General features: G+C 27.7%; 3 protein-coding genes across 6 annotated transcripts; 2 read left to right on the forward strand and 1 right to left on the reverse strand.

The window, feature by feature from the left end:
- Nucleotides 1-83: 83 nt before the first annotated feature.
- On the forward strand, nt 84-4610 carry Dzip1 (DAZ interacting zinc finger protein 1). 2 transcript variants are annotated; one of them, XM_076386244.1, is made up of 10 exons: nt 84-162; nt 505-774; nt 872-1236; nt 1307-1675; nt 1741-1857; nt 1921-3054; nt 3112-3256; nt 3329-3803; nt 3896-4016; nt 4105-4610. In XM_076386244.1, the coding sequence occupies exons 2-10, from the start codon at nt 654-656 to the stop codon at nt 4387-4389; spliced, it is 3132 nt and encodes a 1043-aa protein (XP_076242359.1). In that variant the 5' UTR covers nt 84-162; nt 505-653; the 3' UTR covers nt 4390-4610. The 2 variants fall into 2 exon arrangements, with proteins under 2 accessions (XP_076242359.1, XP_076242360.1); XM_076386245.1 differs by having other exon boundaries at nt 3332-3803.
- Nucleotides 4611-4777: 167 nt separating this feature from the next.
- On the forward strand, nt 4778-7597 carry LOC143184195 (uncharacterized). Of its 3 annotated transcripts, none has more exons than XM_076386247.1 (6): nt 4778-4899; nt 5002-5918; nt 5991-6200; nt 6279-6700; nt 6784-6971; nt 7046-7597. In XM_076386247.1, the coding sequence occupies exons 2-6, from the start codon at nt 5225-5227 to the stop codon at nt 7458-7460; spliced, it is 1929 nt and encodes a 642-aa protein (XP_076242362.1). In that variant the 5' UTR covers nt 4778-4899; nt 5002-5224; the 3' UTR covers nt 7461-7597. The 3 variants fall into 3 exon arrangements, with proteins under 3 accessions (XP_076242362.1, XP_076242363.1, XP_076242361.1); XM_076386248.1 differs by having other exon boundaries at nt 4857-5254; nt 5351-5918; XM_076386246.1 differs by having other exon boundaries at nt 4857-5918.
- Nucleotides 7489-13063, reverse strand: LOC143183348 (uncharacterized). Its single transcript, XM_076384874.1, has 19 exons — nt 12278-13063; nt 12111-12162; nt 11824-12029; nt 11580-11743; nt 11332-11359; nt 11018-11254; nt 10659-10943; nt 10285-10583; nt 10005-10209; nt 9726-9929; nt 9448-9663; nt 9227-9383; nt 8877-9160; nt 8557-8808; nt 8342-8488; nt 8150-8269; nt 7913-8079; nt 7715-7846; nt 7489-7624 (listed from the first exon to the last, which is right to left on the reverse strand). The coding sequence occupies exons 1-18, from the start codon at nt 12341-12343 to the stop codon at nt 7723-7725; spliced, it is 3213 nt and encodes a 1070-aa protein (XP_076240989.1). The 5' UTR covers nt 12344-13063; the 3' UTR covers nt 7489-7624; nt 7715-7722.
- Between the last annotated feature and the right edge of the window lie 82 nt (nt 13064-13145).

Raw genomic sequence — 13145 nt, forward strand, 5'->3', positions numbered from 1 at the left:
CGTTCGTCGGACATTTTTATGTAGTCAATGACCAATTATATCATTTCATATAAATATCATCCTCTATTCTTTTGACAGTCAACCAAATCATGCTGAAAAATTTCTAGTTTTCTTTATTATCTTAAATTCTCACGATTAATTAAATAATTATATTAGAATCACGTAAATATAATTCCCAATGCGCGTAATTCAAATTTGAAAATATGTTCAGTCGATGAGTAATTACAATTTGAAATTATTCGAAGACTTGTATCATATTCAAAATCTCATATTTTGATTCAGTATTCTATCACAAATTTTAGTCACTTCATTTGATTTTATATTCGCATATATGCATGGATATTTAAGAAAATAAATAATAAAATTTAAATCCACTCCATAATAACTGCAGATGGCACTTTTTGAGAAATCACACCTGTTCAATTTTGTTTACATCAAATATTCTAACCACGATATGTATAAATATAAAAAGTAGTTGTATTATTTACTAATTTTTCCTTACAGTAGAACTGTCTTCATGAAGAAAAAATGATGTCAGTTATAGCAGAATCATTTACTACACCCTTTGATTACCTTTTAATAATTAGTAACTGCGAAATTGCAACCCTTTGTAACCTGTAAATTTATATGAAAGGAAACTTGTAAATACAATAATGGCATTCTCGTTTCGTATTGGCACTAAATGGTGCCATGATTTTCCAAAACTGGCCAGAGAATCTGGTTTTTATTTCAATATGCATAAGTCCAGGGTACGAGTAGATTGGAATCGTATAAGTATGTAATTTTATGTTTCTATGATGTATTCTTTTGTATAGCTTTGCTTATATCTTCTACTGAACAAATATGTAACTGATTTAATATATGATTTCAGGTAATGTAGATATAGATCGAATTATAAGAGAAAGAGATTTTTATACCATTGATGACAATGTAAACAGTGTAATAGATTACTGTTTGGAAAGTGAATATGATGTTAAAATCTTGGACCCCAATTTTGTAAAGCTTTTTCGTCTGGCACAACTAGCAGTTGAATATTTATTATATTGTAAACAATATTTAGATCACAGTGTAGTAATATTGAAAGATGAACTAAGATTGAAGATAGAAGAAAATGTTAAATTGAAGAAAGAAATAGTTACTTTAGAAGAAGTAATAAAACATTTGAAAGAGAAATCAAAGGAGCGAAGTAAATTGATAGAAACCAAAATTGATGATTGCAGTGGTGAAATTTATAAAGTATTAAAATCATACATATCTTATCCTGTTAAATATTTTATTTTGTTAATTATTAATGCTTCTTTTTCAGTGTCCTTATTGTCCTAAAACTTTTATATCTTCTGTATTTTTAAATGCTCATGTCATGCGTAGACATACATACACACCAGATTTATATGTCACTTCTTCTCCTGTGCATGAGCATTACCGTAATGAAACAGAAAAGTTGCATAATGAAATAAAAAGCTTAAAAGAAAGATTGAATGAAACTGAAAGGGTAATTAGAAATGAGTCTGATAAAGTTTCTGATAAAAAAACAGTAGACTATGATAGAAGATTGTCACAAAATGAAGTTGAAAGTTTTAAATGTGATACTAATAAAATGAAAGAACAGCAAGAGTATAAAGGATATCGAGAAGAAATAAAAAATTTAAAAACAATGCTTTTTGATGAAATACATGTAAGTATTCAGGTAGAGAAATTTTATATTCTCTTGTACAATTTAAATAATAAATATTTTAACAGAATTTAAGGCAAAAAGAGAAGACCATGCATGAACACACATCAGAAACAAATGTACAAACGTTAATAAATCAACAAGAAAAGGAATTTCAGAAATTGAGAAATCAATTATTTGAAAAAGTAAGTAAAATGTTAATTTGTGGTACCTATCAGAATATCTAATCTTTTAATGTATCTGTACAGTTAACTCCAGATATAGAAAGTATGCATGCAAAATTATATGCTCAGGAAAATTATTGGAAATCCAAAATCGAACATCTAGAAAAACAACATGAGAAAGATGTTGAGAGACTTACAACAGAGCTGAAATTAACACAAAAAGCAGCAGATGATATAAAAGCAGAATATGAATCCAAAGTTAATAATTTAGAACGACAAACTGCAAATCAGTCGAACATTTTAATTGAGCAAAGTAAACAGTTACACTCTTTATCCCATGAAATAAATGTTTCATTACTAAATGAAAAAAATAAAACTCCAGAAAGTAATTTACAAAAAGACAATGATCAAGTTGCAGTATTAAATCAATCTGATGAAGCTGCAAAGCAATCAGATGAAAGTGATTTGAAACAGAATGATCAAAAACAAACATATTTAAATGCCGAAAACATAGATAAGGAATTCAGTTCAGATTTATTTGTGTCTAAAATACTGCCATTAACCACGCAACACAAGATTTCTAGAAATATACATACTTTGAGTTCTGATAAGACTGTTACAAATGAAAGTAAAAAAAATACTAGACATAAAAATACAAGAATTGTAAAAAATACGAAAGTCAAAAATAAAAAAAAAGTGGAAAAAGATTTACAGTATTGTAGTTTAAGTAATACATCAGAATCACAAGACTCACTTTTTGAAAGAGGTTTGAGTCATGAAATAAAGCATAGAAAATATGATTTTAATGATCAATTTATTCTTAAAGCTGATTCAAATGAATCTGACATGAATGAGTTAAAAAATGCTGCTGGTGAAAGTACATCTCGAAAACCTTTATCCACAAAAAATAGAAAAGAATCAGAGCATGTAGAAGATGACTTAATTTCTGAAACAAATTCAGAATCTATAATTTCTGAATCACAAACACATTCAGAAACAGAAAGCAATACCATAATACAAAATAATTTTCCAGCGCACGAATATAAAAACACAGCACACTGCAATTCATTTTACAAAAAATTACGAAGAAATTTACTAGATACGTTTGATCAGAAATTAAGAGATTTGGGAATAGATCCAGAATGGCATGGAATACCTACACAAACTTTTAAACAAAAGATGGATATTTTAAAACATCATCAAAAGATCAATATGAAGGTAATGAAAATGTTAATAAATAGTGTTCATAACGTACTTTATTTATTTTATTTACAGAAATTACCGAAATACCATCAAATTAAATTAAAAATAATGGAAGAAGTTCTTAACAAAATATCCAATAAGGCAAAAATAGTGAAAAGCCCTAAACATGTAAAAAAATCAACGACAATAAAAGCGTTTGGTGATAAAAAAAATTCTAGTAATTAGTACATTTTATTTCTATATCTTTGTATAAAAGTAGCAGTTAATGAAACCATATATATTTTTTCAGAAGATTATACATCTGCATTACGAGTACAGAATATAACACCAAATAAGTTATATTCTACTCCAGAACGTTATAATTATACTAGAAGTTCAAATGAACTTGAACTGACTCCTATAAAGTCTATAAAAACTTTAAATCATAAGAGTATTGAAAATTTACTACAGACTTCTTCAAATTCGATAACATCTTTAGAAGATATAGGGCCCACAACCAATGTACAAGGAATTTCTAAAAGAGATTCTTTGGACAAAATGAAATCCTTTTTTGAGAATGATGCTACAGATAATTCAAATGTACAAAATATATCAATGTCTCCAAAGCACAGTAAAAGTGTTTTAAAATCTACAACTGGTTCAGCAAGTAGTTTAATAAAAAAGAAAGTTATTTTTGATTTAGCAGAAGAGAAAGATACAGAATCATTGTCAGAGCACTATATTAAAAAAGAAGAATTGAACAATAGTAATTGGAGTAGTTCAAGGTATGTAAATTCATCATATTCTATATTAGATACCAGTACTTTTTTAAAATCCAGTTTTAATCGAAACATGTATAATTTCTTAATTTATTCAGCGCATCAAACGAAAAAAGATATTTATCAGAACGTGACAATGATAAAAATACAAGCAATATTATATTAAAAACTACTCAAAGTGATAAAATTGCTGAAATATCGAAAAAGCTTGAAATACAGGTAATGTATTACAAAATTTATTCAATATTAAATGATATTCAAATATAATTAAGAAAAACGATATTAAAAAATAACAATCTTATTTCAGTTGAGTATGGCGAGAAAGAAACCTACAGGAGCAGTTGAAACAATATTTTCTTCAAAGCGTGCAGAAGATACTGAAAATCAACAAATAAGTACTTCAAGCATCAGTTCTCTCTTAGAAAGTTCACTTAAAGTGCCTACATTAAATTCCAAAGTAACAAATAGTTCATTACCACAACCAGCACCTCGTAATTTAAAAGACAAAACATCTGAAATATTGCATACAGAATCTATATCAGAAATTTCAGATTTAGATTCTGATATAGATAAAATTTTGAAACTAGAATAATTTCAAAGAATCGATATTTAAGAATCAAAATTTTTACATTGAATATGCATTATAAAGTGGTGTCTTAATAATAACTTACAGTATTGCTGTGTGATAATTTGTTTGCTTAGTCTAGTCTCTGAAACCAAAGAGACAATTGTATGTATATTTAAAACCAACCAATATTATATTTATTATGTATAACTTTATACAACAAGTAAATAAAACAAATTTTATTATGCATTTTATTCTGATCAAATTTTATTGAATGCCACGCTTAGGAAATTGCGCGCGTAAATGTAAAATATATTTAAAATGCGTGCGTATGTACGTAATTTAGTTGGGACGGGCATACTTGCATCGCAAATCAGAGACTGAAATACTCAGACTCGGATTTTGATTATTTTGAATCCAAGTTCGAACTGCAGCGACTATTTTGAGTATACACATACTTGAACATTTGGACGGATAGTAGAGCTCTATTTATTTGTATGTGTAGTAATTGTGTCATAGCTACATGTATATTCATAAGTACGTCACATTCTACTTGACAATTTATAACAAATTTAAGCTTAAAGAAAAACATATTGCGGAGATGTGACTATATTTTTGCTATTTTTATATGACAAACAGGTACTGTCAAATTTCGCTATGCAGAGGAGTTTTTTAAACATGTTATGTTGCCGAGGAAAGTAGAGGTTATATTTGAGATGCTCTTTCACAAAGCAATTTGTGATTATCAAATAAAATGGTCGTATTTGTACCCGCTATTTATTATAAAGTAACAGCGTATATTACTGAAAAGGAATTGAGTTACCAACTATAAAGTGTAATGACATTTTGAAGGTACAACAAAATGATGCCTGTGTCTAACTTACTGTGCCTAGTATGTAATATAAGTATTGATGTTTCTACCTGCATAAATATATTTTGCACACCCTGCCCACGAAATGGCGAATTATTAGTAAACTTTGTATCAAAGGTACTTCGTGTGGCTATTTCTGAGATACACAATTCCTATGTCTGCATACAATGTTATAATTTATTTCAAATGTTGGAGCAAGCACAAAAGACTGTTTCGAACATACGTTGTGAAATTTTGAAGATATACCGTGCCACTGAGAGAAGAAGGAATGTTAAGCAATCAACAAACAATGATACAAATGTTAATTTATGTACAAAGGCAGCTTTAGAGGAAATTAAATTACATGTGAGCAATAATGAAGAAGAGTTAAAAGAAAAACCAAATTTTCAAGTAATTCAAATTGAAGAAATGGTAAAACAACAATGTATTCAAGATAAACTAACAAGCCAAATAATAAATCTTCCAAATAAAGATTGTGATATTTATGCCAAGACTATTATAGACTCAAAAAGAAATATTAAGAAGAAAGCAATAGACTGTAATGAAACAGAAAATGCAAAGTCGTTTGATTATAGTAACAATTATATTAATGTAAAGAATGATGAAATTTTAGGAAATAATGTATTGCATAATTCAATAGCAATAACTAATGACAATAATTTATTTAACATTAGTTCCTCCCAAGGTAAGAAAATAGATTGATAATACTTTAAAATATAATTACAATATCTTTAAATGTAATAATCATTTTTTGCAGCAAATATACAGACATTAAAACTGCATATAGAAAAAGAAGATTGTGTTTCATTAACAGATTCTGAAAAAAATAAGTCAGGAGACTTTATAAAAATAAATCCTATTTTTTGCAATAATAAGTTGCAGGTACAGAGTATTGAGCAGTCAGTTGATTTCAAATGGAAGGAAGCAGAAAGAAATATTTCAGAAGAGAATACAGAAAGTGCTCTTGGTAATACATGCTTACTTATTTAGTAAATTTATTAATTAGATTTTACATATTATGGTAATGTATATTTTATAAATATAGCCTCAAAAATAGATCAAACAAAAGTTCCTATTAAATCAAGAAAAGTACCAAAATGTAATTTAAAGCCACTAAAGTATTCTTGTTCTACTTGTGGGAAAAAATGGAAAACATCAGCTGAATTAAAAACACATATAAAAACTCACTCTACATTAAGACCATACATGTGTGAAAAATGTGGTCAGGTGTATAAACACAAACATGCATTAGAAATACATGTAGGAATGCATAATGGAGTAAATCCATTTCAGTGCAGCTTTTGTAATAAGTGTTTTACACAGAAAGGAGCACTTATGAGACATTTGCCAATACATACAGGTGAGATGCCTTATCAGTGTGAATTATGTGGCAAAAGATTTATACATCATACATCATATAATATGCATAAATTATCTCATAGCGGCAAAAAATCCTATAAATGCAATGTAAGTAATAGCCATTATATATACTAGTATTATTTTTTTGTTACAATGATGAAAAAAATATAATAAACAGTCGTATATTCTAGATGTGTGATTTATCTTTACTTTCAACATCTCACTTAAAACGACATATGCGGGCTCATACTGGTGAGAAACCATATAGTTGCACATTATGTGGAAAACGATTTGCAGAACGATATAATTTGCTTGCTCATCAAAAAATTCACGATCCATTCGAGAACAAAACAAAAAAGGCTAATGAAATAAGTTACCAGTAAGTAAATACATTACAAAAGTTTGATATGTCCGTATTAAGTACAGTTCTATTTCTACCTATTTCATTTCTAGATGTAATCATTGCAATTTGGTATTTGAACAAAAAGAAAGTTTAAACGATCATATGAAAAGTCACATTGAAATAAATAATGAATCTAATGTTAAGAAAACATATTCAGTTATGTCAATTCAGTCAGAAACCAATGAGTTATCTAAAAAAGTAAATTCGGATCATAGCGCATTGCAAGAAACGTGGATACAAATGAATCGTTCTAAAACAGATGCTATTGATAATGAAACAAAATTTATATTACTACAGAATCCTTTACCAGAAATCGATGATAGCTCCTTTACAGTTACATTTAATGACCAGAAAGTATCTATGGAAAGTACAAATTATGATACAAATTTACAGGTAATTATAGAACCATCAAATGCATCACTTTTAAATAGTAATCTTTCTCATATTAATAAAACGCACACATGATTGAGTATTTAATAATAAATTCTGCCATTTAAAAAGTAATATAATTAACAATAAATTTTTAACGTGTAAAAGAAAAATATTTTGAACAAACTGAAGTACAATAAAAATGTTAAGTAAATACTTTTAAACATTAATGATTGAAAGTTCCTCACATTAAAGTACTCCTGCAAAAAATGTCTATTATTCTATGTACAAACAGAAGTACTAATAATAAAGTATAAAATAAAAAATTGTAAATTTCTTTGAACATTTACCTTGGAAACTAATCAGCTTCAACCATTTCATCTAAATCCCATATTCTTTGACTGGGCATTAAATCTTTCCATGAAGTAACACCATAAGACCTCAATAAAGTTTTTCTTTGTAATATTGATGTTGATAATGACCTACAAATTTATTTGTAAAAAGTACAAAGTAAAATTAGTAGTAAGGAAGAAAATAAAAATACTTACTGTCTTATTTCATCAGCAACACTATCAATCATTTCAGGAACAGCAACTTCAGAGAAATGTTTAATTTCAGTGAAAAATTTAGGCTTTGCTGTAGAATGACTTGTATATGTTTCATAAATAAAATTAATCAATTTATTAAACGATTTTAAATAATTATCTGTCAGCAGCTACAACATAACTGTAATTAAAATTTTATATTATGTTATCAGCAGCAACAAGAACAATATTAATTATTACCACTAGACAAAAAAATCCAGGCTTATTCACATGATGATCCAGATACATTTGCCTCGTTTTTATTACGATATTTGTGTAAATGTCTTTCAATAATTCAGGTTTTTTCATTTCCAAAGATACCTTAAAAAATTATTTGTATTTATCTGTTAAATGTAACATCATAAGGAGGAGTACAAATTTTTGAATACAAACTTCGTCTGTTTCTTCGCTAGACGCTGATTCGCTAAGTTCTCTTCCTTCAAGTAATGTATCTCGACGTTGCCAAAGTTTTGCTTGGTGTCTTTCACGCTTTACATTTTCATCTTCAATTACAACGTTCGCATATTCATCTAAAATTATCTATTAAATAACATGGTCACTTACTGCTACATATTTAAATGCTGTATATTGTAGAAATAAACTCATACTCTTAAGTTTGCTTGTTCATTCAGTTTAGGTTCAAGATTTACAACATTGCTTTCTTGTTGTAAATTATCAGTTTCTTCTTCTTCTTCTTCTTCTTCTTCTTCTTCTTCTTCCGTTATTTTTTCTCCTTTATTATGAAATTTGATATTTTTTTGTTCTTCCATTTCATCACTTTCTATTATTGAGACTTTATGTCTTTTATGCTCTGTTTTATCATTTGCTATGTTTGAATATAATGACATATTATTTATAATCTGTAAATGAAAATCTTAACTACTGCACATCAATATTGTAAGAATATATAGAGATATAGAATTTATACATTATTCAACATTTTTCTGACAAAGTGTGCTGTGTGTATAACTTCTGAAGTACTCTCTTTTGTCACACTATTTTCTTTTACTAAATTTTCTACACTTTCTCTGATACATGTATAAACATCAAATTTTTCTTGTATCCAATTGCGATGAACTTGTTCACTTTCTGTTAATACAAGAATAGGTTTGATGTTGGAATATCGCTTACTCATCTGCATGGTTGCATATAAATCCGTTTGTGTAATACCAACTTTTTTTTCCAGTATTAGTGATGTAATTTGATTATGATCTAGATTGATACAAACAGTAAGTATAATTTGTAAAAAGTCTATAAAATTTGATAATTAAAACTAACGAAATCCATAACTATTCCCCAGCAGTTCTTGAATTGCTAAAAAATGTCCACAACGAGACATATCGTTAAATTCTTCTCTGTTTACCAAAATATAAATCTGTTGTTCAAATTCACTATTTTCTGATTTTTTTGTAGTATGCCACTGACAATATTTTACCTGAAATAGAATATTAATTTTCAATATCTGAATCTTGTAAGTTAACAGTCAATTATATCATTACTTTTTTTGGCAGCATTTGTGCAACATGAAGAGCTAAAGATATCTTTTTCACTGCAGAGGGACCAGTAAGTATTATTAGAGGCGGGCTTAATTCATCATATGGTGAGATATGTAAATCAATTTTAGGGGTACTTAAATGCTCTAGCAAAGTTAATTTTGTAACAGTTCGAGCAGCTGTTAAGTTCAGTGGTGATGAAAATACAATTGCAGCACTGACCTATTGAAATCAGTTTTTTAAAAAATGCATTTCAATTTGTAACTTCTAATGTTCAATTATACTTTGTCTGAAGTGCACACAGCATCACCATCAATAATTTGTATACTTGGTATAGAAAACAAAACTACTGCTTTATAATTAGGCCATTTTGTACAACCATTGCCTCTGAGATCTATTTCATGTATTAAACCTTTAAAGTTTGCCAATTCTAATAAATCATTAATTCTATTGAATTTCAGATCTATGACTCGTAAACTGTATCCACCCTAAAATTTTAAACACAAGTCCTATATATTAATTGTTTTGCTAATTTATAATAAATATAATATTGAAATTATTGCCTTGAAAAATTCCAAACTAGATATTTTGTTATAACCCAAACGTATTTCTCGAAGGTGAGGCAAAGTTGTAATACCGTGATCAGGTATTGCAGATTTAAATGATGTTATACAATTCCCTTCTAAGTTCAATTCTTGAATATTTAGTTTGTCCAAATTCTCCATACATTCAATTAGATTGTAAGACAAATTTAAGTATTTTAAATATCTAAAATAACAGTGTATATATAGGGCAGAAAATTAATGTAATTTATTTTGTAATTAATTAGAAAAATATACTAACTTTAAATTTTGTAAACCAGAAATGACTTCGATTGCGTTATGCGATAAGTCTAAATGAACTATACTCCAAAAGTTACTTATATCGCGCATTTCTGATATATAATTGTACGATAAATTTACATATGTTAAGTACCAAGGAGGCTTAAAGTCTAAAATTATAGCTGTTCTATTATGCGCTAGGTTTAAATACATTAAATAGGGAACTCCTCCCAAAGGACACAAATTTGAAATGTAGTTATATGCAAGATCAATATACCGCAAATAACGATGAAAATGTAACATTGTAATGTTTGAAAGTGACTGTAAAAAAAAAACATTAGTTTTAAATATTTATTTTCTTGTGTTTCAAAAGATTTCTCAATGATAATTAGATACCATGTTTCTCATAACACATTTATTCAGAACATAGAGACCATTTTCAGGAGATTTAGACAGAAACGATGATCCAATTCCTATTAGTCTGTCAGTGAAGAAACCACAAAATTCAAATTCGTTAAATGAAACATTTTCAATGTGCCTCAATTTTACAACAGGTGCTCTGTCATCGTTCCATGCATTAGCATCTAATGTGTATCTACCCCAACTACTTTCGTTTGCGCATTCTATTGCATCTTCATTTGTTGGAATTGGCATTTGATCGAGTACAATTGAAGAATCAGACTTTAAAGACAAAAGTTTTGTAACTTTAATTGCATCATAGTTGAATGTAAGCGAATATTAAAAAATTAAGTTACACTTGAAGTAGAACTTGATGAGGATATAGTTGAATCTGAATCTTCAGACAAAATTTCAAACAATACATATCTATCTTCTAAAGACCCCCAACTCATGTCACTATGAGACAATAAATCAGAATCAATATTATCAGTGTCTTCAACATAATCTTCGCACAGCTTTCCTGTTATAATAGGAGTCGTGCTAATTGCATTTGGCTCAAGTAATAATGGAGTAGGAGAGAAAAGATATGAAAACTGTAAGTGAAGTTAATATCCTTTTAGAGTATGTTTTTAAATTACAAAAATAAATTTGAATTAAAATAAAATTTTACCTTCTTTTCGTCCATATTTATGTCTATGCTATTATTAAACTCCTTTTAATATATTTATTCTGATAAAATCTTTAAGTAATTATGCATCATTCTACATTTAATGCAAAATGTTTTTATTTCACCTATTTAAAAGAAAATTTCTCATTTCAATTGTTTGTTAACAGATGAATGTTTTGTTATATACAGGGTATAGACAAATTTCCTTGAATACTATAAAAAAATTTTATTAATAAGATAATTATAATTACATATCTATGGCTAAAGTTTTCAAAGCTACATCTGATAAACGATAATGATGCCATCCTTCTTCCACTGTTAAATCAGCTGCTCCTTTATTTTTATAAAAATCTTGGGCAGGATTCCACTTAAGGACTGAGAAATCTAATCTACAACAATTGTTATCTACTGCATTCTGGAAGAAATACAAAAAAGCAACAGAATTACAATATTAGCATAATGTTGTTAAAGTTCTTTATATTTCATAGAATATACCTTAGCAACAGCTTTTAATAGTTTACTACCAATATGTTTTTCTCGATAATCAAGTGTCACATAAATATCTTCCAAATACATAGCTTTTCCACACCATGTTGAATATGTATAATATGATATTGCATAGCCCACTATTTTTTCATTAATTTCAGCAACAAAGCATATGAATAAAGGATGTTCTGCATCAAATCCATCTTGTTCTAATGCTACAATTATTCAGTTTGAAAACTTAGATTATTAAATACATAAGATATCAAACTGAAATATATTTACAATGAAATCTTTACTTGTATAATCAATTTTTGGTCCCTCTGGCATCTTCTCAAAATCAGCTAATTCCTAAAATGGTGTAATAAAAAATGATTCTAATATATTTATAATTTATACAGAATATCAAAACCTTCCAACTACTATATATATAAATAATAAAATATTAATATTCCTAGTTGTTTACCTGTATCAAGTCTCTAATAGCTTTGCAATCTTCACGCTTTGCTTTACGTATAATAATTTCATCCATATTTATCAAGAAACGTATAATAAAAAGTATAAATTTAAATGTTAACTAAAGACTCTTAATAATATGTAAATGAATACGTTGATGTAATAATTGCTTACAATGAAGGTTATGTACAATTATCTCGTAGGTTCGTGTAATATGTTAGTTTAACTAATTTCAAATAACATAAATATTGAATTCTAACAAAATATCTATTGGTTGTATTTGTAATTTCACGAATGAAATATTTCAAGAATTCAAATTAGAATACTTTTTATTCAAAATTAGCGCCAAAATTGAAATTATATATCAAAATGTTATCCAACCATTTTTCCAATGAAGGATAGAAAATTTCAACACCTAAAATTATACACAAAATAGTAAAAATATAATAAATAAGAGTTCAATAGCTTTTATAAGCAAAAACGATCAATCAAACAGTGTAGTCCCTAATAACCTAGCAAGCTACGTAATCATAACCTCTTGAGGGACGAATGTTGTAAGGCAAAATAGAATAATTGTATTTTATTTTGTACTGTCTCCAATTAAAAATAGAAAATTTCCTAACAAATATCTACCGATATTATTTTCATCGTGTCTTTTATAATTACATATGAATTTAAAAAGAACTAAACATACATTATGTTCTAGTCTCTTTCAGTCTCTTTAATCTCTCTCAAAATTTAGGAAACGCTCGATAAAAAAGAAAAATCCATAATTTGAAGCCGGCAACAAATACCACGAAGTTCACAATCTCCTACTGTCGACCCAACTTTCAAATTTGCCGCCTTCGATCATTTCGTTCAACCATCCACCGACAGAT

This window comes from Calliopsis andreniformis, chromosome 9, assembly GCF_051401765.1.
Source record: "Calliopsis andreniformis isolate RMS-2024a chromosome 9, iyCalAndr_principal, whole genome shotgun sequence".
In the NCBI taxonomy this organism is placed as follows: domain Eukaryota; kingdom Metazoa; phylum Arthropoda; class Insecta; order Hymenoptera; family Andrenidae; genus Calliopsis; species Calliopsis andreniformis.

Coding starts and splice junctions, on each gene's coding strand:
- LOC143183348 (XM_076384874.1), bottom strand. CDS start 12,343: ATGGATGAAATTATTATACGTAAAGCAAAGCGTGAAGATTGCAAAGCT. Junction 9,664..9,725: donor CTGTGTGCACTTCAGACAAA/GTATAATTGAAC, acceptor TGATTTCAATAG/GTCAGTGCTGCAATTGTATT. Junction 8,809..8,876: donor TCAGAAAAATGTTGAATAAT/GTATAAATTCTA, acceptor TTTCATTTACAG/ATTATAAATAATATGTCATT.
- LOC143184195 (XM_076386247.1), top strand. CDS start 5,225: ATGATGCCTGTGTCTAACTTACTGTGCCTAGTATGTAATATAAGTATT. Junction 5,919..5,990: donor TAACATTAGTTCCTCCCAAG/GTAAGAAAATAG, acceptor CATTTTTTGCAG/CAAATATACAGACATTAAAA. Junction 6,701..6,783: donor AAAAATCCTATAAATGCAAT/GTAAGTAATAGC, acceptor CGTATATTCTAG/ATGTGTGATTTATCTTTACT.
- Dzip1 (XM_076386244.1), top strand. CDS start 654: ATGGCATTCTCGTTTCGTATTGGCACTAAATGGTGCCATGATTTTCCA. Junction 1,858..1,920: donor GAAATCAATTATTTGAAAAA/GTAAGTAAAATG, acceptor GTATCTGTACAG/TTAACTCCAGATATAGAAAG. Junction 3,804..3,895: donor AGTAATTGGAGTAGTTCAAG/GTATGTAAATTC, acceptor TAATTTATTCAG/CGCATCAAACGAAAAAAGAT.